At 43.1% G+C, this 24273-nt stretch overlaps 1 protein-coding gene and 1 long non-coding RNA gene across 6 annotated transcripts in view; one reads left to right on the top strand and one right to left on the bottom strand.

Annotated features, from left to right (window-relative positions):
- The window catches only part of LOC144616190 (uncharacterized), an 89460-nt gene extending 81611 nt beyond the window's left edge, over window positions 1–7849 (bottom strand). For both annotated transcript variants that reach the window (XR_013555304.2, XR_014137573.1), the window contains exon 1: window positions 7737–7849. This is a non-coding gene — a long non-coding RNA (uncharacterized LOC144616190). The remainder of the gene's footprint in view (window positions 1–7736) is intronic.
- Window positions 7850–7880: 31 nt separating this feature from the next.
- Window positions 7881–24273, top strand: part of BEND4 (BEN domain containing 4) — a 38553-nt gene continuing 22160 nt past the window's right edge. For 3 of the 4 annotated variants that reach the window (XM_060655143.3, XM_060655146.3, XM_060655145.3), the window contains exons 1-3: window positions 7881–8481; window positions 14224–14361; window positions 15851–16417. In XM_060655143.3, the coding sequence (XP_060511126.1) occupies window positions 7998–8481; window positions 14224–14361; window positions 15851–16417 (1189 nt within the window). In that variant the 5' untranslated portion in view covers window positions 7881–7997. The remainder of the gene's footprint in view (window positions 8482–14223; window positions 14362–15850; window positions 16418–24273) is intronic. The other variant, XM_060655144.3, reaches the window with a different exon arrangement.

The following is a 24273-nucleotide window of genomic DNA, read 5'->3' as shown; positions in this document are numbered from 1 at the left end:
AAATAACCCAAAAGCAGTAAGTTAAAGGGTCATTGCTGATCTTTATGCAACGCATGAAGTTTATTACCAGCTGCTTTTTGAAAACAAAAGAAGAGGAACAAAAACCAAAACTTTCCTTTTTCCTAGCCTAGAAAACAAATTCCAAAACCCTAGCTGCCTGGGCATTATAGAAATCAGTTAGAAAATTATCATAATTTTTACAGCAAAAACATATTTCTATTGGTCTTCAGAAATGGGTACTAACAGAAGCTTTGTTAGCAAACCATGAAATACTCCAAGCAACCAGTGCATCAGTCAAATCCAATTGCTTTCTTGGTTAGGGACATTTGGCATGGATTAATTTATAGAAAGCCCAGTAAACTGTATAACATGGGATGTTAGGAAACCTCAAGTTGCCCTTATTTGAGACTGTATTTCATTGGCTCATTTCAGAACCTTCTTCATGGAAGCTGGTCCTTCTGGGGTACTTTGGAATAAGATGTGGGGTTAAACACTAATTAACATTGTGAACTCATTCTGTCCTATTGCAATACAATAGTCATACAAAGAAATTAAGAGAGGGCAGAATGCATCTTGCTGGTGGAGGCTGCTAACTCCACTAAGAACCTGAACGCATCTCTGACTTCTTGTTACCACATCTCCTCAACTTTCTCTTAATGACTTTTTTCTTTCCACCATTTTCCCTCCTGGCTTTAATATCCAACTTTGTTCTCATAAATATCTCAAGCTCAAACTTCTGCCCAGGGTTCTTTCAGCTCTTTGGGAGAAATGTTCTTCTAAAAATTGGAGGAAAGTGAAGAATGGAGAATAAAATATTAAATTTACTAAGTTTGACCAGGTATGCTTGCTACTTTGATTAAATAGAAGAACCTTGACTTAAATTAAATCCTCCAATGACCTGCTTTGTGACTTTGGGAAATTTCTTCAATTCCTTGTTCTTTAGTTCTCTTCACTTTATGCGAAATAGCCCTAACATATTGTAACAGTGAATGGGTCAATGAATAAACTAACCCATTAACCTGACATAATTAGACAATGATGGCCAATTCCTTTGATGGAGCCAATGGAAAACTGGTGCTCTCTTTCCACACAGTTGACAACTGCTGGTAGCTAGATGAACACTACAAGGGAAGAGCCTGCCAGAGAATGAAAAAAACACAAGGAAAATCAGAGGAGAGAAATGGAGAGAGAGATCCTTCCTAATAACAGCAGAGAAGGATTGATGCCTATTCTATACCCAATACATGTATATGTATATACATATACATATAAATATATACAGTCTTCAGGATCATGTGAGCCATAAGCATTTTTATGCTTAATCCATTTGCATTGGGTTTCTGTCACTGGCTACTAAAACAGTCCTAATAAATATATGGAATCCTGTTAGTGAGAAAAATAGTAATTAGATCAAAGGTGGCTGTTCTTTTCTACTCTTTAAAAAGAATGTATCTGTTCTAAAAAGGTCCTAGAAGCTGTCATATGAAGGAAGGGGAGGGGACTGAACTTCCTCTGAATAGCCCGAGGGCCAGCAGTTGGAAGAAGCAAATTTGGGTTCAAGGTAAGGAACACCATTTCATGACCCAGAGCTGCATAAAATAGAACAGACCCCCTCTTGAATATGTTCTGTATCCATGTACCTTTCTTTCATCCTCACTGCTGCTGCACCAGTCCAACTCATCTCCGCTCCCATCGGAGTTACTACCAGAGCCTCCTAAAGTCATTCATGCACTCAGCAGATATGGGTCAAGCCTCTAATCTGTGCTAGGCACGATGCTGAGGACTCAGCAGGGAGTAGAACACATAAAAATGCTGAGGACTCAGTAGGGAGCAGAACAGAAACCCCTGACCTAAAGGAGTCTGCATTCTGCACAGGGGAAACAAGCAACTTACAAGTACCACATACAACATGACATATGGCGCTAGGTACTAGATGGGAAAGGAGATGGGGAGCATGGGTGGAGGGCCCAGTTGCAATATAAATAGAGTGATCAGCGAGGCCCTCACTGAAAAAGAGATGCCAGAGCTAAAGAGATAGGCTAGGGACTGATGCAGATATCTGGGGAAAGAATACTTGAAGCAGAAGAAATATTTGAAGCAGAAGAATCTGAACAGGACATTAGGGCCTCTTCAAGACCAGTCAGACTGGAGTAGAGTGATGGAGGGGGAGGAAAGAAAGATTGAGGTCCAAGAGGCGGTGGATGGTTGTGGATCGTGACAAGTCTTAAGAAAGCAATTGCACAGACTCTGGGTTTTACTCTATGGAGGAGAAAGACAATAAAGGGCAGTGGAGAGACATGATTATATTTTAAAAGGGTCACTCAGTTGCTGTTGGGAAAATAAATTGTCTTCCTGCTGCCAATCTGATTCTCTACAGTCCACTGTCCACAAAGCAGAATGAATCTTCTAAAACATTGTACAGCAATCCACTCCTGGACATTTACTCCCCCCAAAATAAAGTTTACATCCACACAAACACCTGTATGTGGCTTTTCAGAACCGCCTTGTTTGTAACAGTCCCAAACTGAAAACAATGAGAATGTCCTACAAATGTAGGCACGGTTTGTATGTAGGCAAATGGTTAAACAAACGGAGAGACATCCCTGCTATGGAATACTACTTGGCAATAAAATGGAACAAACTACTGATACACACAACATGGAGTGATCTCAAGGGCATTAAACTAAGCAGAAAGTCTCAAAAGATCACATATTGCATGGCTCTATTCATATAACTACAGTTACATGAAAAGTGCCCATTGGAGGAAATAGATGAAAGGTACCCGGGACCTCTCTGACCTGTCTTTGCAACTTCCTTGTGAATGTGCAATTATTTTCAAACAAAAAGTTTACTTAAAAAAAACTGTAGAAAAGACATTGTGTTCTGGGGAAAAAGTCTGCATTGTCTACGTATAGCACATCCTTCCCAGTTACCTGATTCTATTCTTTCATTGTCTTTGAACTATTTTTACACCTTTGAAAGTTTAGATAACTGATAGACATGCAAACCGTCCTGTCTGGTAAAGGTTCCCTTCCCCTCTCACCTGCACGCCCCCTCCATGGAAACACGAGTTTACACATGTTAAAACCATTTACACATTCAATTCAACATTGCCTTATTCCATATCAATCTGTGTCTTGACTTTTCCTTTGAATACTATGAGGGCATTGAACAAGTTAAAGAAAATCTTTAACATCTGTTCATTTTTTTTTTTGTCTGTATGAGAATCATAATTTTACTTTTTCTGAAAATTATCTTTTAAGAACATAAATCAGGTGGTGTCACTCCCCAGCTTTACCCCTCCCAAGCTTCCTGTTGCAGTTAAAATGAATGCCAGGGGCGCCTGGGTGGCTCAGTCAATTAAGCATCCGACTCTTGGTTTCAGCTTGAGCCATGATCTCACAGTTTGATGAGTTTGAGCCCTGCATCAAGCTCTGTCCTGAGAGTGAGGAGCCTGCTTGGGATTCTTTCTCTCCCTCTCTCTCTCTGCTCCTCACCTGCTCACACTGTCTCTGTCTCTCTCAAAAATAAATAAAACTTTTTTTTTTAATTTTTTTTAACGTTTATTTATTTTTTGAGACAGAGAGAGACAGAGCATGAACGGGGGAGGAGCAGAGAGAGAGGGAGACACAGAATCAGAAGCAGGTTCCAGGCTCTGGGCCATCGGCCCAGAGCCCGACGCAGGGCTCGAACTCACAGACCGTGAGATCGTGACCTGAGCTGAAGTCGGACACTCAACCGACCAGGCGCCCCAATAAAACTTTTTCTTTAAATAATAAACAAACAAACACACAAATAAAATGAATGTCAAACATTTTCCAAGGTGCACAAAACATGGCCAAGCCTGGGCCCGGTTTGTCCCAGGGCCTCACCTCCTCACTCTGCCCCATGCCAGGACACTCCAACTACTTGCCCTTGCTTCAGCTCCATGAGAACATCAAACTTGTTCCTACCTTATGGTCCCTGCACCTGCTGTCCCTGAGCCCGGACGGCTCTTTTCATGGATGGCTTTTTTTCTTGAGTAAACTCTCAGCTCAACTGTTCCACCTCAGAAAGATCTTCTCACACACACTGTTCTATCAAAAGTAACATACCCATCCTATTTTTTTATCACAATTATTTCTGAAATACTGTCAATAATTGTGCTATTATTACATATGCTTTTTATATTATATTAATATTAGTAAAGTAATCATATAAGCATATACATTTATGTATTTATTATATTATGTAAATGTGATATGTTAACATTGTTTGGTTAGTTTCCAGTTTATTTATTACCTGCCCACCCAAATTCCATAATAGTAGGATCTTGGAATCTGGTTCCATTATATCCCCCAATGCTTAGAAAGGTATCTAGCACATAGTAGGCATTCAAAAAATATTTGTTGAATAAATCCTTGGGTGAAGGGCACCTGGCTGACTCAGTCAGTAGAGCATATAATCATGGGGTCATGACTTCAAGCCCCACATTGGACAAAGAGCTTACCTAAAAACAACAACAACAACAACCAAACAATCCTTGGGTGAATGATGCTTCTGGAAGTAGTGAGGTATTCAGGTATCACTGGAAGTATGTAGGCAGGATTTGTACAACCACTTGGGAATGTCATAGCAAAACCATAGGCATAGGCTCGGTCACAAGAATAAAGGAGCCTGAAGGGCTCTTCTAGTACTACAAGCCTTGGATTCTGTGGCTACTACACCCTTTCTGTCATGCAACGGGAAAAGCAAAGTAATCCTCAGACATTTTCCACCAAACGATGGTGTGCACACTCCTATTCCTGCCGCAATATCATCTCCGCATTAAAATGTTGAAGCTAATCAGACATTTAATTTCAAAGTGGAAGGTCATTATCTTGTCACAAAATTTTATTCCAATTACTTTTTTTTTCTATTATACGAAATGAATTAAAAGTAGCACAAAACATTGGGAGATCAAACAGTCAATCAGAAGCTCATTAAATATCATTGAAATTGGTGCAATAAAAAGCATTTCCCATGGCTGGCTTATTACTTAAAAGCTATATTCTGGATGGCTCAAGGAATTGACATGCTGCCAATCAAAAATCACCCTGTCCATAAATAGCCACTTGGCTTTTAAAAGTTCACTACCTTTTTTTTTTTTGAGATAAGAGTAAATATCTAAAGAGATTTAAAGCATAGGTGTAATTACCATCCTATCAGCCCCTATGAGACCCTAAAGAGAAGATATCAGCAAAGTCACCATCTGATAATTTAGACTATAACTTACAGAAAGATGCTTACAAAGTGCTACCAGTGATTTTATAACCACTTCAATACATTACTTATGTCCGATACTCAACTAAGTACAAGCCCAGGCAGGGATTAGTGGCCAGTTACAATTTTAAAATTGAGTTCAACTATACAGTTGGAAAAAATGCCTATTTTATTTTCTCAAGAGTGATTATAAAGCGCTTCATTTATCTATGGACTCAACTGTTAGCATGAAGACCTGAAAGTTGATCATTTTTAAATTTCCAATATTTTTCCACTAGGAGCCTTCCCCCCCCCTTTTCTTTTAAAGCTGGATCACTAATTTTGGCATTTACTTTTACAGAAATGACCACTTTTTGACATATAGGAAAGTAGGTCCTTTTAGTTGGGAAAATATGACAACAGAAATACTGTTCCCAGTCTCTTAAGGTGTTTAAGTGGTGAGGATGATACAAACAAAAAATACATAAGCAAAAGAGAAAGCTCTCAGGCATAGGAAATTACTTCTTCAGTAGAAGGACTCAAGAATCTCTCCCCTTGAAGCCACCTCACACACACACTGCCACTACCCCAATTGCTTTTCAAAAGCCACAGCTTATTGGCAAATTATCTGGGAGTAAAGTGGGAGGGAAACATTTCGATGCAAAATTCAGAACTGCTTTATAGAAAGAAAAGTGTGGGAAGGTTTGTTATCATTTATTTCCTCCAGTATATCATTCAATTTCAGCTGTCTCACGTCTCAGAAGCAGCTCCCCCATTTCTCACTTATGTGCCTAAGAGACATCTCTTTGGCATCTCATTCTCTCTCCCTGTCTTTTACCAGCATTTCATTATTTCTTAACTGTCCCTCTCATGCTTGTCTCCTTTTTTCCTAGTGATCCACGTGTCCTCATTTAGCAGTTTTCAGAAGCCAGGGAGAAACGTTGCAAATAATGTTAAATATGATTAATATCTTGAATTCCTTGAAATATGACATGCATGAGTTACAATGAAACCTCTTTTATTTCCCCATGAAATGCTTTTGCATAATGAGAAAGAAAATGTCCTCTATGCCCTAATCAGCCCTGACAGTTCCTGGACTCCCAAATACTTTTATTTATGGCATTATTTATTTCATCTCTAATAAATGGAAGGGGGGGTACCCACAGCATGATCTGAGGAGGTTGCAGGAGAAAGGGAGACTATCCTAGGTGGAGGAACACAGAGGCTGAACCAACGGAGAGAAGGCTTCTAAGGGAAGGGAGATATGGGAAATAAGAGGAAAAGACCTGAACCCACAGAAGAAAATGGGTCACTTTCCCAAGATTAAAAGGAAAACTGAAAAGAAATGTTAACTTCAGAGTGGAGAGAGGGGAGTCATATATCAGAGAGGAGATGCACCCTGAATCCTAAACCTGGAAAATGAAGACTGACGGCTGGCAACCAATGTTCCTGGGAAGGAGTATGCTGGCATTGGAGCTGACCTAGTGGAAGGCTGATTTGCTCCAAGGAGCCTCTGGGAGAGGCCAGGACACTCCTCTAGATTTGAAGACAGCGCTACTCCATGGGGATCCTCCTCCAGACCACAGAGGCTCTTCTCTCATTCAAATAATTACTGAAATTGTGTGTCTTCCAGAAACATTGGCCTGGTGGCCCCAGATGCAGTGGGCGATGCAGGAGGCAAGGTCTCACACCGCCTTGGTTCTACAAGCACATTTACGTATATATCAAATGACATTGTTGAAAGTATCTAATCACCATCCCAAAGGGAGGTATCTGGTCATATTTTTCCCTCAATTGCACAGACAGTCTACGTGCTATGAGAAGGAGTGAGGATATGAATTCAAATGATCTGGATGCATCTCTGCACTCGACTACACACTCCCTGAGTGTCTGGCTTTGGGCAATTACCTCGCGAGCCTCGGTTTACTCATCTGCAGAATGGAGTAAATGATTCTGTTACACACTTTCGGGGCTCCTATGGGAAATTAATAAAATAACGTAAAAGTCCGACGCCCTGTGCGCCCTTGTGATATGCATGAGCTCAAAGACCATGTGGGCAGACCCCGAGAAGTGCAAACAACGCGCAGCGACCATGGATCAGGACCTTCAAGATGTTCTTTACAGAAGATTGGGGGAGCAGTTCCCCGTGGGCAGGACAACTGGCTGTGGGGATACCTTCCCAAAGGACACACGCCCCGCCCCAACTACTACCAGCCCCTCTGTGCAACCCCGAGAGTTTGGGGTCACGTAGGGGGCGCCAGGGGCTCATTTCCGAAGGTTAACCCCGCCCGCAACGGCAGAAGCCTCAAGTCTGCACGTGGGGCTCCAAAGTCTCGCGCTGGCCGGAACCTCGCCCTGTTTACCCGCGCGCCCTCGGGATCCGGCTTTCCCCCTCCCTCCCCCCGTCGGAGGCGCACACCCGGCGCGCGGACCCCACGGGCGGCGGCGGCGGCGCCAAGCCCCGCCCCCGCCCCCATTATCATTAGCAGATATTACCCTAAACACTTGCTCTTTACCTCCTTTCTCCCTCCAGGCATTGGCGAGGCGGCCTGTCAATCAGCGCTCGGGCGGCAGCCCCCCGCGCGGGGGCTCAGCTATGCCAGCCTCAGCGACAGGCGGCAGTGGCGGCGGCGGCGGCGGCGGCCCAGGCACAGGCACACACCCTCCCACACGCGCGTACTCGGGCAGAGCCGGCGGGCGGGAGGCGGAGGCACCCTCGGAGCCCGGCGCCCGGCGGGGAGGGGGCGTGCGACCGGGGACCGGCCCCGAGGCGCAGGATGGAGGAGGAGATGCAGCCGGCGGAGGAGGGGCCCAGCGTCCCCAAAATCTACAAGCAGCGCAGCCCCTACAGCGTCCTCAAGACGTTCCCCAGCAAGAGACCGGCGCTGGCCAAGCGCTACGACAGACCCACCCTGGTGGAGCTGCCGCACGTCCGGCCGCCGCCGCCGCCCCCGCCGCCTTTCGCGCCGCACGCCGCCGTCTCCATCAGCAGCAGCGAGCCGCCGCCGCCGCAGCAGTTCCAGGCGCAGAGCACCTACCCCGCCGGGCCCGGCCGGGCAGCCGCCGCCGCGTCGTCGTCGTCTCCATCGTGCACGCCCGCCGCGTCCCAGGGCCACCTGAGGACTCCGGCGCCGCCGCCGGCGTCCCCCGCCGCCTCATCCTCGTCCTTCGCCGCCGTCGTCAGGTATGGCCCGGGCCCGGCGGCCGCCGCGGGCAGCAGCAGCGCGGGCAGCGACGGCGCCAGCCTGGAGCTCAGCGCAGGTACCAACTCCTGGGCGCAACTTTCCTTCCCGCTCGGCCGCGGGGAGGGGTGGGGGCCCGGGAGCCAGAAGCTGGGCATGGCGGACACCTTTTCCGCGCGCCGGACTGGCGGGAGGGTCGTGAGGGGAGAGCGGAGAGGTGGAGAGGGGCGAGTGCAGTCCGGGCCGAGAGAGAGTCGGGCGTCCGAGCGCACCCCTGAGGCCTCCACGCGCGGGCAGCAACTTCTAGAGGATTCCCCGCCGCCGCCGCGTGCGGAGCTTCCGACGGCGCGCGCGCCTCCTAACAGGTGGCTCCGCGCTCGGTTGCGGCTTGGCGCCCAGGAAGCCGGGCTGTGGCGGTCGGCGGCAGGGGTCTTTCGGGCGGGGGTCAGAGAAGCAGGCTTGGCGCCGAGGCCGCGCGCCGGACACCCCAGGGTGACCGCCACGGCCGCTCCCGGAGAGGCTGGGGCTGCTCTGGCGGCGCTCGGGGACTCCTTCCCTTTATCCTCGGCTGTTTTTTTTTCCTTCCACTTCTTCATTTACCTCTCTTTCTTCTCTTCTTGTTTTTCCTTCTCTCTCTCTTTCCTGGCCTTCTGATTATCTTTTTAACCACCTCTTTGGTGCACTATTACTCTGTCGCGGTCCACTCGGCTGGCTCTGGCTCTTGGGTTCTTTTTTTTTTTTTTTTCCCTGTGCGCTTGTGTTTCTCATGCGCGCGCTGTCTGCTCCCTCAGCCCCTCTTTCCCCACCCACCCCAGAGTCCCAAACCGTGTCAGACAGCGGGTTCCTCTGCACCAGCCACGCGGGTGGACCTGACGCTCGCCCCCTGTAGCGGACTTTAGGGAAGGAGACGTCCCGCCCCTCCCCCCAGCCCAGAAGATTCCCCCACCCCCACCCCGGGCTCTCGGGGCCCGCCGCTCATACCCCTTCCCCACCAGGAGGGTGGGGGCTGCACCCCGGGATCGCGAGCCTCCCGAGCATCTGTCCTGCCCCTTGAAGAAATGCCTCTCCACCGGGAGGCTGCAGGAGGTCCCCTGGGAAAAGCCAGCTCTCCTGCGGGTTAAGCTACGGGAGGTGGGCTGGTAGAAAAGCCATAGCCTGGGGGCCTGGCCCAAGGGCCCTCCGCGTTTATCTCGCTTATCAGAACTAAAAGTTCCTGCTCAGGCCTTTTTTGGTATTTTAGAACCCCCCAAATTCTGCATATCGGTGAGTCCAAGGCTTTTGTCCTAATGAAAATGTGAGCATTGTCTCTAAATGAGTTGTAGACGCCTATGCTAATGTTATGTTGTTTGTCAATATTTTGACACATGAGGGATTGGTTTTGAGAAAGAAAATCTGATTACAGGTAATAGTGAAGACTTCCTGTTCTGTCACATGTCTCACTGATTTGGAGGTGTTTGTCGGCTTTGAGTGGGGTTCTTGTGTAGGTGTCTTATTGTTGGTGGGGTGGGTTTTTTATTTTCAGTTGCCCTTGACCCAATATTCTCTTGTGTTTTTATATTCATTGTTAGGCTACCCATCCACTTCCATTTTTCTCATTTTTCTTCTGTGTTCTCCCCTTCTTAGTAGTAGGTTTGTGTTCTTTCTCTCTGGGTTTGGAGTCTTATTTATACTACTTTTAGTTCATGCCCGTGTTTATTCCCTAGTTCTGCTTAATCTTTATCTTTTTTTATGTTCTTTCTCAGCAGTTTGGGTTCTTTTCCCATGTTCTGTATTTGTTTACTCCCTTGCATAACCTTAGTTCCACCATGTTTACTAGGGGAGGGGGGGAGGGTTCCCCTTTTTTATCTGCCTGTTCAGTCTTTAATCTCCTCTTGCTTTCTCCTTTTAGTCTTTGCTGTCTTTCAGTCTTTTATTTCCTTTTATACACTATAAATCTGCTCCCTCATTGCCATTTTCATCCATAGTTTTAACCTTGCTTTTTCCTGCTATTTTTCCTGCATTGTTTCTTTTTTCTGCACCAGCCACTTGCTGTCCTTTCCATGCTCCTTCCTACTCTGGCAGTGTCCTTGCTGTCTTTCATTCACAAGGAGTTTGTGGGTATTGTTTTCCTTTTTCACTTTGTTGTAAATGTACTCTTTCAGTGTTTCTTCTTAGCTAATTTTGTCTCCATCCCCAGGTGGAAATCACAACATCACTGAATCTAAAAGAGTGAAAAGGGGCTTTGTTTGATACCCCTGAAACTCCCTATATTTTTTATTACCTTTTATTCTTAAAGGCTGCTTGCTTGCTTTCGTTCTTTCTTTCTTTCTTTCTTTCTTTATTTCTTTCAGGTCATAAAGAGTAAGCTTGATAGCACCAAGGGCAGGATGCCATTTGCTTGTTGGAAAAATGGGAATTGGATAGTAGGTTTCTTCCATGCAATGAAGAAAATGGTCTGGCAGGAAAAAGAAAAAAAAAAGGCCATAGTACTAGACATCCTGAATTGTGGTCATAATATTAATCATTGATGGACAAACCCATCTCTTAACCCAGCACAGAGATGTGAGTGGCCATCAGAGGGACAGTCACCTTAAGAGCTGATTGGCTCTTTGAGGAACTAGTGGTTCCACTTTGAACCAATGAGCATGTGTGTACAGACAGACACCACTTAAGCATATTGAGGAGGGGGCTGGAGGAGGTGGTAAGTTGCTTGTTGCACCCTCACAGAAGTGTTACTGTAACCTCGAGGGCCACCTAATAGACTGAAAATAGTCAAAACATTGATGTGATGAAATGAGTCAAGGACAGAAGAGATAAAACTGAGTGTCCAGCATAAAGGCAGTGAAAAGATGAAAAGGTTGAAGTGAATCTTATTTCCCATTAAAAGCCATAAACCATTGAGAGGAGAAATGTGATTAAAAATAGATTTTTCAGCATTCTTATAAAATCTCATGAAGAGTATAATTTTCCTTAAAAGGGGTAATATACCATGGTTTTAAAAGCGTATTTTTCCTCTGTGGGAGGCTTAGAGTTAAAACCCACGTAGATCTTGATATGCAGCCTAAATTTGGCATCAGGAAATGGGAAATTGCATCTTTAAGCAGAGTACAATCAAAAATGAATTACAATAAATCCTATATAATTGCATAGGTCATTCTCTTTAATGAGATTTTATTAACCTGACTGTCAAGCTTTTGAGTCAGGCAGATATTTTATCTTCTTCAACTGATAAAAGTGTCAGCTATAAACCACCATATAAATATTCATAAATCTACACATCTGTGGCAGCCTATCAGCATCATTCTTTTGGACATTAAAAGCATTCTAATTACTTTCTGTCTAGCAGAGCTGAAATGCTGCCTGTTATAGTATGTGCTTGGCAGGCATGATTGCTTTTGTTTGCCATCACAAATAGCAGCATCCTATTTTATATACCGATGGTCCAGAAAATATTCAGGGATTGACTGAGCAGGATGAATATTAGGAAGCACCATCTGGTTTTGATAGCACCAAGTATATTAACTCATCTGTTAATTTTTGACACATCATTGATTTATTTATTTAGAAAAATTGCATCCTGTTTTGCTGTTTTGATGTTTGCCATTATGAAAAAAAATTGGATGGCATTTTTTTTAAGACATAGTTCATTGATTTAAGACAAGGGTGATGCTTCCAAAGATGCTTTCATTTTCTAACTTCTATTTTCTATGCCTTGAAGTCTTCTCTTAAGAAGTTATGTTAATGTTTTAAGGAAATCATCTATTTTGAAGTAGCTGGAAATCCTTTTGGTAGATATAATGTATGGATACATGATAATAGGTCACAAAAAATTTTTTCTGCTTCTGCATTTTTAATATTAATATATTTCACCCTCCGCTGGGTTAAAATCAAAAGGTTACCACTAATCTCGATGGCTGTGATCTCCTTCATAGTAACAGAATACTCTTGGGTATGTGCTGTGATGGGCAAATTCCATTCAAGGCTTTACTTACAAAGAAGGACATTAAAGTAAGGCGCCTGTGTTTGATTGCCGAGTTCCCATCCCTCTTCTTATTCACTTATCAGATGTAGGATGGCTTAAACCACTTACATTCAGAAGAATTTCTAGAAATGAATTTTTTAATTAAAAAAGTAATCACGGGTTCAGATTTTGGAATCAGACTAGGCAAAATTTCCAACATGATACTATCCCAACAGATTGTGCAATAGAGCAAAATAAATTACAAGTGGTCACTTTATAGTGCTTCGTGGTTGTGCTGTATGAATATTTTGTGGTGTTTAATTTTAGAGAAGTTAAGAATGAAGTCGGTAGTTTTAAAGCCCCTTTGTAAACTGTTGGTGTTCTTCCCTGCCATCTCTTGAGTGGAGCATTCTGTAACTAGGAAAAAAAAAACAGTTAAAAAATTTCAAAATACATGTTCATACTTTGCTCAATTAAGAATCATGGGTCAGTGACCATTCAATTGTGTTCATATGAAAACAGAACTTTTCTCCATTTCTTAGCGATAATGAGCATTGCACAGTCCTTGCATTTCTAATTATATTCTGTCTGGAAAGCTAAAGTATTGCTGGCTGCAATATGTAGTAGGTAGAAAGATTTGCTGTTTTCTGCCGAGTGTAATAGTAATATTGTTCATCATATCTTTCCGTGTATTGACGTTAAAACAGTATTTAAATATTTTAAGATACCAAAAAGGAGAAATTCAACTTTTTATGGTCGTTATTTTTGCATCTATCAATTCTGAGAACAAATCCAGAATGAAGCATTTGTAAAAACTGAAGGCAAGAAGTGTTTTATGGTTGTAGCTATTCTCTGATACTCTGGGTGCACTTTAATACATTATCTTCATAATGTAGTGTATTACATAATGATTTTTTCTCAGCATATTACAAGCTTATCCTTCAATTAAGAAAACAAATCATGCTTGTCCCTAAGTCAGATTTTTTCCCTTAAAATCTATACTCTAATGTGATGTATCAATATGATTAAAGCTACTGAGTGTGCTTTAGGACATTGAACAAATATATTTGAGCAATTCTTTATAGCCACTTCTCTTTTAGCCTTTCTTTGCATATTTTGTTCCTTTCATCAAGGTTACGTTAAAGGTGTATAGGCTGTAAATCAGTTAGGGCCATGCTGATTAAAATGCAAACAGTAAATACAACTTCAGGTCTAGAATGGGATTATAGGATTAAAATGAATGAAAACTGCCAGTGTGCTAGAATTGAAAATTCGTGATCAATAACATTCTTTGATTTTACTAATAACAAAAACCCGGAAATGAAGACCACTGTGCAACATCTTAAGGCTTCCCACTTTTATGGTTCAGCTGTTTACTTTGTTTATTTGGTTTTGGTCAGTGTAAAGAATTAATACCCAAATATTTAAAGTCTTTCCCCATTACCTTTTGGTTTAAATCAGGGGCTCAGTCCTTCCCTTCCATCTGGCAGGGGGCAGAGGCATCAATTCCACTGTTTGGTGTGTAAAAGATACTTCTTATATCCATCTCCCTTTTCTCTAGTATAGCAAGTGAACTTTGTCCTGGCTGCTGCTTCAGTGAAGTTCCCAGCCCATCAATCAATTCTAGCCTGAAACTATGCCTGACATCTGGTTTTCTTCTTCAGCACTCAAAATCACTGTGTAAAAAACAGGCCTGTGCCTAATATTTGTGGGATTTAGGACAAGAGTACAGATGCAGGCCTACATACCATATATCTAAATAATTAACAAACTATTAAATAAAATATGTTCCATCCACCTCCCCTGACAAATAATACCTTAATGACCAGATCTGACTTTGGAGTTTTCAGCCAGCCCATGGCCTTCTCTCCCCACCCCCAGCTTCATCTTCTAATAGGAGGAGCCTCACATACACACGAATGGATGCCCCCGTCCAAACTTCCAGGCTCTGGCACCATGGTCTGTCCTTGGGAGAATGGCTCAGGGAAGAGTCCAGCACAGGCCCTCGAAGCAGTTTAAGTAAGGAATTCCTGGATCTTGGGTACCTTACCATGGGGAGGGGAAGGGATGGAGGAGGATGATTAGGGCAGGGCCCCCCTCCCTATGTCTAAGGGTGGTACTGCTCCTAAGCATGAGAAAACACCATGGCAAGAGCAAAGTAGTCCCGTGGACTCTCAGCCTACCCAGAATGCAGCCAAAGCAATGTCCAGTGTTACAAATGAAGATCTATATATTTATGAGAGGACCCACATGCATTCAGTAAATATTTTGTTGTTCCCATAGAAGCCCTCAAACATTTCACCATTTTTCATTTTTAAAGTTTTTTCCCCTGAGAAAAAGATAGAGCCAACATTTTCAGAGACAGTAGGTAGCTAGTTAAATTTCTATCATAAATACTTACTGGCATCTAAAATCTACAGTATTTTGTTTGTTGCCATTATTCTGGATAGGGAAGAGATGAAATGAGAGGCATCCTATAGCTGTATACAAGCCCTATAAAGTATCTCTGTATATTTATAAATAGCCCATTCTGGATGGTAGTCCAGAAAGAAGAGGCTGCACCTCGTGATATTTGCATTTAGGGTGAATTTTCAAGACCCAAGACTGACAGAATTAAATCACAATTGCACAGTTTTTGAGGTGTTTTTGGTTGTTGAACTGATTGTTTTCCATTTGCTTTTTATTTTTCACTGATTGACAATTAGTATGCTTTAGAATACATTTATGTCAACTAACCAGCAGTCTGGACACATGCCATTTAAAAGATTTGGCAATCTAATGGAAGAGGCTCATGGAAGAAGCACTACTGCTTTTTACATGATACTTGTATGGACTGGCCTAAATATTGGCCTTGACAAGAAATCCAAGTTCACAGATAAATGAAGAGAAAGAATAGTGAACACAGATGTTGGATAACACAGTTTTGCTTTTGGGCTCATCATCTTTTGCCTTATAGGCCATCCTTTGTTTTACTTTAGATGTCTAGTGAGCTCTTCAAAAAGACTTATCTTTCTTCTCCAGTTTGCATCTGGAAGCAACGTACTCTCGTCAGGGATTGTATCAGCTGATTAATAGCAAGGGCATGAGGGCACTCCAGAAATAGAAGTAATGATTGCTGTAAGCCCTCCTATCAAGGAGGAATTGAGTCTGCGGTAGCTGGCTCGATTCGTTAGAGTAAGGATCTTAATGAAGCCAAAGGTGTGAGTTCAGACTTGTACAGGCCAGTTAACGCCACAGAGAGGGAAATCTCTCTGTGGTGCCCAAAGTCACAGTGCAGCCGTTTCCCAGAATGAGGGACTGGGAATGACTCTTCAGACACCCCTCTGGTTGCAGAATGACAGGAAGCTATGCATCCTACTAAAAGTACATTCACTGTGTTACCTTGGTTTGGGATGGAGAGTAGAAATACATAATTTTAACATTTTTGAATGTTAACCTCAAAATTGAGGACCTTACTTACCCTTGTCTTTGGCTGTCCGTCTCTGATGTGTTTTTTCATGTGTTTCAGAGAGTCGTATGATCTTGGATGCCTTTGCCCAGCAGTGCAGTCGAGTTCTTAGTCTCTTAAATTGTGGAGGAAAACTACTGGACTCCAACCATTCTCAATCCATGATTTCTTGTGTCAAGCAGGAAGGCTCGAGTTATACTGAGAGACAGGAACAGTGTCACGTCGGGAAAGGGGTCCACAGTCAGACGTCAGATAATGTAGATATAGACATGCAATATATGCAAAGGAAACAACAAACTTCTGCCTTTTTGAGGGTTTTCACTGACTCCCTACAAAATTACCTGCTCTCGGGGAGCTTTCCAACTCCAAACACCTCATCAGTCAGTGAGTATGGCCACCTGGCCGACGTGGATCCTCTGTCAACCTCCCCCGTGCATACACTAGGTGGCTGGACCTCCCCGGCGACATCCGAATCCCATGGTCACCCGTCCTCTTCTACACTGCCCGAGGAGGAAGAGGAGGAGGAAGAGGAAGGCTACTGTCCTAGATGCCAAGAGCTGGAGCAGGAGGTTATTTCACTGCAACAAGAAAATGAAGAGCTCAGACGGAAATTAGAGAGCATCCCAGGTACTGTGCCATATTCCTTGCAAACTAACTGCAGATCATTCCTTCCTGGTGTCTCTGTGTGCATGCGTGCATACACGCATGTATATGTATGGTTTTGGCCAATGAGGTAAAAAAGTTGAAAAACAGGCATGCACAGGGTGTCCTTACCCTTCCAGTACCACACAGAAGTTTCAGGATAAACTACTAGCCTTGTTCTATGTTTAAGTCCAATCTTAAGAGATATAGGCCTGAAGACCACCGCCCTATTCAAAGATGTCTCTGTCCATATAAAAAAGATTCCAGACGTGGTGCAATAAGATTGAAATAGGCCAAGTACCGTGAGCCTGAGTTTTCTTCAAAATGTAGCCCTCTTTTTTTAAAAGCGGCTTTTGTATTTTTAAAGATTTTGTTGTATGTATTTTATTAGTAATAAAGATGAAAGTGAACTGATACCTTCGGTGGTTGGACTTGAGTAGTACTGAACAAGTGGTCTCTTCTGTTCCATTAATTTCTTGCCATTCTTGTTAAGTTTCAACAGGTATCTTCTCTTTTTAGCATGCAAGCTCCCTGTTAAATGAGCAACTGTAAACTGAAAGGAAAAGATCAAAGACAGACCAGTAATTAAGCAGATCTCAAACTATTTGTGCCCCTGGCAAAGCAGGCATTTCCTGCCTCTTAGAGACATTAGATTTGCTGCATAGTAAAGTCATCTTTATGGCAAGATCTTCTCTGGGTTGCAAAGCCATTTTTTTTTTTTACTATTTGAAAAGGTACCAATTTTGCTTATACCTTTGAATTCATTCCTGCACGTCTGTGGCTTACAAAAGATAGTGAGATCGTTAGCTAGAGCAATATCTTCAAATCCTTTTAATCGTGCAGCCCACTGATAAAAAATTTTGAGAACATATCCACCAATGTACACGCTTCTTGGTTAACTACATACATGTCCTAGTGTACTAGTAAAGTATATTTCAAAATAAAGCATATATAGCATGTTAAAAATTTTAAAGGCCGATACATAAATATAAGTAGAAAGTATGTTCGTTTCCTAACTCAGTGTCTTTGAACCGCCCAGTTTGGCAACTGACTTAAAAATAAGGAAATATTGAAGTACATTACCCACTTGTTTATTAGTTTCCTTAGGAAGCAAAAAACAAGTGTTAAGAATTGCCAGATCAGAAATCTATTTTCTTTCTGTCTTTTCATTTAAAAGCATTACTCAAATAGACCTGAGGTTTGGTTCAGAATATTTTGGAATTAGGTTTAATGCAATCATGTTGTGGGGGAGTCGTGTGTGCAGGAGGTGAAGTAAATTCATTCTCTCTCTGGGGCGCCTGGGTGGCTCACTCGGTTAAGCATCTGACTTTGGCTCAGGTCATGATCTCCTGTCTCATGGACTCAAGCCCCGCATTGGGCTCTGTGCTGACATCTCAGAGCCTGGAATCTGCTTTGTATTCTGTGTCTCCCTCTCTCTCTGCCCTCCCCCACTTGCACTGTGTGTGTCTCTCTCTCACTCTCTCTCAAAAATAAATACTAAAAAAATGTAAGAAAACATTCTCTCTCTTTGCAGTTGAGCATTGGGGTTAGATAAAAGGGCCGTGGTGTCTTCCCAAGTTAGGAAGGCAGGGACCACAGGAGCCACTGGGTAGAGCTCAAAGAATACAGTGGAACCATTGTTCCACTGGGTTCTCCATGGCAGAGAAGGAGAGGGGTGTAGCTAACATGCTGGGATTTTACAGCTTTCACAATTCCATAAATTATGGTCAGTTAATTATGGGTTTGATCTGACCCAAAGGGGTGTTTTCCATCTTACTCCCCACCCTCCTCTCTGCCTTTCTGGGGGAGAAAATACTATCCTGGAGATCAGCCAATTTTAGATACTTACATCAGCCATTCAGAACTGTGGGTAAGAGTTTCAGAGCACAGGGACAGGTGACACAGAAGTCCAGAATGGTATTGTCTAATTCCCAGTCCTAAATATTTGACCTTGGTAAATATCAAGCAAATTTGGGGTTTAGTCCCCCCATTTCCCAAACTGTGCCAGGTGGAAGGGCTGTGTCGTGGATATAACTAACTCACTGCTGACCTGCCACTAATCACCGTCTTTTTCCATTTCCAGAAAGATGAAAATGCTGAAATTTCTTGAGCCTTCTTGATGGTCCAGTATTGAAGGACACTTGTTGAAATTAGGGTGTGGTCACCACTGTTAGTGCAAACATTCCAGCTCTGTTGACAGTCCCCTCCATAAACTTGAATCAATAGCCATTTCATATGGAGAACCATGATTGCTATAATTCATACCAAAACTCAACTATGTAAATAAAAATCAGTTGGTCAGTTATGAACAGATAAAACTTAGTGTAAAATTGAAGAAAGATTAGCTTATTTAACACATGTACTCATTACCTAGGGACACCTTAGTATTGGGTGTCCAGTTGAACGTGTCACTTGCAAACCAGATAGTGATCACCTAAGAATCCACCTTTCACTCCATTAGCTACTAATTTTGTGGGGGAAATCTGTAATTTTTAGACAGTCGTTTGAAGAAAAGTGCAGCAAGTAGTACACTCTGGTTTTGCATCTAACAAGAGTATTTTGCAAGCAGTAACTCTCCTGTGGAATTTGGGATGGATTTTCCTTAAGTATCATCACTGTTTCCCAATGGCTTCAAAAGACCTCTGTTGTTCCAGAGGGCAGTGCATTTCCATGGAAGCACCTGCGACCTTCCTGTAGTGGAAATTACCCTTATGTTGTGATATAACTGTATTTACAGCCAAGCAGGATGGATGAGTACAAAGGAGAAAGCATTCAGGGCGCCTGGGGGGTTTAGTCGATTAAATGTCCGACTCTCGATTTCAGCTTAGGTCATGATCTCATGGTTTGTAGGTTCGTGCCCTGAGTTGGGCTCTGTGCTGACAATGTGGAGCCTCGTTGGGATTCTGTCTCTCCCTCTCTGTCTCTGCCCCTCTCCCGGGCATGCATGCACGCTCGCTCTCTCTCAAAATAAAATAAACTTCAAAAAGACACAAAGCATTCAGAGGAAATAAAGTTAACAAGAAGATAGGGACACCTGCCCCAGGTCAGAGCTGAGACCCTGGTTTTAGTTCCTTCTCTGCCACTCCAGAGTTGTGCTATTGAGTAATTTTGAGATTCCTTTTTCTTTATTTTCCTGAAATAAAGCATTCATATCTAGGAAGGGCAACTATAAAAGAGGATGGGAAAGTGCAGACCTTTCTAAAGAAGGAAGAGTTTGGGGAAGGTGCACCTCCAGCACCACCTGGGAGGGCTGGGTAACTGTTTTATTTGTGAAACACTCCACAAAGTCCTGTTGATTAATATCAGCCACATGCAAGCAATGGGCTTCTGGAGAATAATACTCTGACTTCCTGTCCACAGTTACTTGCAGATGTAGGCGATTAAATATTTTATCCCAAGGAAAGAGCATTAGCACTTACTCTTTGGTGTTAGATGATCACACTAGAAATTAAGAAAGTCAGTTGAAAAGTTTAATTTTTTAAAGGCAAGAAAGCAAAGATAGGTTAAAAGTAAAAAGCCACAGAAGAATTGATATTTAGATCAGGAATACAAAAAGTTGAGACGTTATTAAAAGAAGGAAAATGTTGGGAAAACTTCTCACTGGAGAGGGTGTCAGTTTAGAGCTGGCATGTTTGTTTGTTGGGAGAGCACAAGCAGGGGAGGGGCAGAGAGAGTGGGGGACAGAGGATCTGAAATGGGCTCTATGCTGACAGGCTGACGGCAGTGAGCCCAATGTGGGACTCAAACTCACAAACTGCGAGGTCATGACCTGAGCCGAAATCAGATGCTTAACCAACTGAGCCACCCAGGTGCCCCCTGCATGCTTGTTTAGAAACCATACAGTCAACACAAGATGAGAGAACTCCTAAGGGAGGATAGATACAAAATACTGTATGTCATCTAATTTAAGACCCATTGAATGCAAGATGTGCCAATATTCTATGTTCCACTAAGAAAGAAGGAAAAAACACTGTGAATCATAATTGCATCTTTGAACAAGCTCAGAGATTTTAAAATATGAAAAAAATGTGGGTCTTAGGATCATAAAATATGGTAATTAAAAAAAATAACTTCCAAAGTAAAATAATTGTGACATATTAAAAACACCTTGAGATTGGGGGTGCCTGGATGGCTCAGCTGGTTAGACGGCCGACTCTTGATTTTGGCTAAGATGATCTCAACAGTTTGTTGGATCAAGCCCCACATTGGGCTCTACCCTGACAGCAAGGAGCCTGATTGGGATTCTTTCTGTTCCTCCCCCACCTGTGCTATCTCTTTTCGTCTCTCAAAATAAAATAAGTAAACATTTTTTAAAAATACCTTGGGATGTTCTAAGTGCCAGATACAAGTACACTATTAATGTTATCAAAGAATTTTCTACTTTTTTATTTGAATGTTTATTTATTTTTGAAAGAGATAAAGCATGCGTGCACAAGCAGGGGAGGGGCAGAGAGAGAGGGGGACAGAATCTGAAGCAGGCTCCAGGCTCTGAACTGTCAGCACAGAGCCCAACACAAGCTCAAACCCATGAACTGTGAGATCATGACGTGATCCTAAGTCAGATGTTCAACCGACTGAGCCACCCAGGCACCCCAAGGACTTTCTACTTTTTTAAAAACTACATTTATAATTATCAATTTATCTTCATAACTCCAAACAATTATAGGCAAAGAGGTTGAAACCTGGATAGGTGAAGTCTGTGGCAGAGCTAGGATTATTTTTTTTTTTAAGTTTATTTATTTGACTTTGAGAGAGAGAGGGAGCATGAGCAGGGGAGGGACAGAGAGGGAGTGAGACAGGGAATCCCATGCAGCTCCACACTGTCAGCACAGAGCCCAGTGCAGGTCTCAAACTCACGAACCTGGAGATCATGACCTGAGCCGAAATCAAGAGTTGGACACTTAACTGACGAAGCCACCCAGGCGCCCCCGTGGCAGAGCTAGGATTATAATCAAAGTCTCTTGATTCTAGATCTAGTGTATTACCCTCTTCCACCCTAAAAATACAGTCGATTCTTACTATTCATTGTAGTTATGTTCTATAAAGTCACCGTCAAGACTGAATTAGCGAATACCGAAGCGTTACCCCTAGGAAAAGTACAGAGCTATGTTCCTGAGAACCTTTAGTCACATTTTTACCAACTGATCAATGCATAACCTTATTTTATGTATGTTTTTGTCTAAAGAGACTTTATTTAATATATAGCGTTGTCAGATTAACATTGAACTCACAGCCAACAGCCCTATAACTCATGCGTGAATGAAGCTTATCTAATACATATTTTCTCCCTAAGGCTCATCATAGCCTTCCTGAACTTAGGAACTCTAGACCGCACTTCAGCTCTGTGTTTGGGGTACCTTTTAAACAGCAGAATCACCAAGAAAAAGCACAAAATATGAAAAACATGGCACGTGAAGAGAAGAACACTTGTTACCCTGTGAGCTGAAACAAACAGCCAAAGTGTTAAACCTTGTTCAGCCTTAGCTGGGAATGTGTGCATTGTGCAACCCAGGTTTTCAGTGAACTGCAAAAGTCCGCAGATGACTGCTAGAGCACCAGGAAACATGGATTTGACAGTTACAAATACATTTTAGCAAGTTGGCAAATTTGAAAACATGTGCTCTGCAAATAATGAGGGTCGATTGTACTTACTCAAAAGAGTACAAACCAGAAAACTCACCTCGAATTATGCACCACTGATCCTATTAGTCCACAGTTGTCATTTTCTAAGAATATTTTAGAAAGATAAATCTGTAATGTCCGTTTTTTGGATAATTTTACAACAGTAAAAAGCCCCTGGAGTGAGTGCGTTGTGGATGTCCTGGGGCCCTCTCAGCAGCCTCCCACTTACACATGCCCAGAAGTGCCTGTGCAGGAATGTTCAGGGCAGCTTCTAGTCCTCAGAAGCCTATTGTCCACATTTAGTGTGGGGGGTTCTAAGGAGGATGAAGACCCGTGAATATATCCTGAGTAAAAACTTAGAGCAAATGGTAGGAACAGAGAGGTATAAAGGATTTAGTTCTTTTACTTAGAAATCGGTAAAAGTCCTCATAACTCTTGCTGTGGCCATGAGATTGAGAGAGACAGAATATGATAAAAGACAATGGGTTTGGAGTCAAACCTGGGTTTGGATTTCTGCTTCTGCTATTTGTTAGCTGTGATTTTTGGCAAATCACTTAACCATTCTGAACCTCAGTTTCTTTCTGTACCATGAAATTAATAATACTATTAGGGGGCTCAATAATACACCTGGGTGGCTCAGTCGGTTGAGCGTCCGACTTTGGCTCAGGTCATGATCTCGCGGATTCTGAGGTCGAGCCCTGCGTCGGTCTCTGTGCTGACAGCTGGGAGTCTGAAACCTGCTTCAGATTCTGTGTCTCCCCTCTCTCTACCCCTCCCCTGCTCACGCTCTGTGTCTCCCTCTCAAAAATAAATAAACATTCAAAAATTTAAAAAAAAAATACTATTAGAATGTTGGAAGTATTAAGTTCATTAAGTAGCAGTTGGATGTCTATTAGTTCTTCCAGTAAGTGCTCAATAAATAGCAACTTTAAAAACAGAGAGAGGAGGGGAGCCTGGGTGGCACAGTTGCTTAGGTGGCAGAGACTTGGTTTCGGCTCAGGTTGTGATCTCACAGTTCATGAGATCGAGCCCTGCATCAGGCTCTGCGCTGACAGCTGAAGCCTGCTTGGGATTCTGTCTCCCTTTTTCTCTGCCCCTCCCCTGCTCGCTCACACTCTCTATCTCTCTCTCTCAAAATAAGTAAACATTTTTTAAAAAAGAAAGAAACAGAGGGAAAGTGTTCTGTGCTAGTAATACAGAAATTTTAAGTGTTTTTCTTAGATTGTAAGTGGTATTTTTTTTAATTTTTTTAAATGTTTATTTATTTTTGAGACAGTGTGTGAGTGGGGAAAGGGCAGAGAGAGGGAGACAGAATCTGAAGCAGGCTTCAAGCTCTGAGCTGACAGCACAGTGCCCAACACAGGGATCAGACTCACAAACCATGAGATCATGACCTGAGCTGAAATCAGACGCTTAACCAACTGAGCCACCCAGGGCGCCCCCAGTTGTAAGTGGTATCCTTAAAAAGAGGTCAGTATGCAGTTACCCAGGTTAGAAACCTCCAATCCATCCATTACGCATGTCTCTCCCCTGTGTCCTATCAGTCTCCTCTTTGGATTCCGCCTTTTGGATACACATCAGTATGGGTTCCTCCTCTCCCCACTGTTTTCATCCGGGCCTATCTCAACATGGACTACTGCAGTAGCCACTCACCTACTCCCAGACTCCAGCCTCTCCCTGCTGAAAAGCCTCTAAAGGCTTCTCCTGGTCTGTAGAGTAAATTCCAGCACTCAGTATGACACATGGGGTCTCTTTCTACCTGAATCTTTTCCTGTCCATTTTTAGAGACTAGACTCTCAGCTCCCACCATACACCAAGTATTCCAACCCCATTGGACAGTTGTGATTCCTGTGCAACCTTATACTTGCTTCTGGTTTTCCCTTACTCCTGCTGTTCCTTCCATTTCAAGAACATATTCTTCTTTTCCCCACTTGAGAAACTCCAACTCATCCTTCAGCTCCCAGTTCAGTTGACACTCACCTCTGTAACAAATTCTACCCCTCCCTGTTCCCAGGCAGAATTAACCACTTGCCATAATATATCGTGTATATGTCTGTGAAAGTCAGTATCGGGAAGTTTTTACTGTGTGTTTTTGTTTTTTCTCTTTCTATCTCTCCCTGGTGTCCCAATATGAAGAGAGGCTGGCCATCTGAGCTCCTTGAAGGCAGAGATGAAGTCAACATTATCTGTGTACCCTAAATCCTAGCCCAGTGTCAGGC

Source organism: Panthera onca, chromosome B1 (assembly GCF_046562875.1).
Source record: "Panthera onca isolate mPanOnc1 chromosome B1, mPanOnc1 haplotype 2, whole genome shotgun sequence".
Lineage (NCBI taxonomy): Eukaryota > Metazoa > Chordata > Mammalia > Carnivora > Felidae > Panthera > Panthera onca.
Note: the sequence above shows the minus strand (reverse complement) of the source record. Positions and strands in the feature narration are given on the sequence as shown.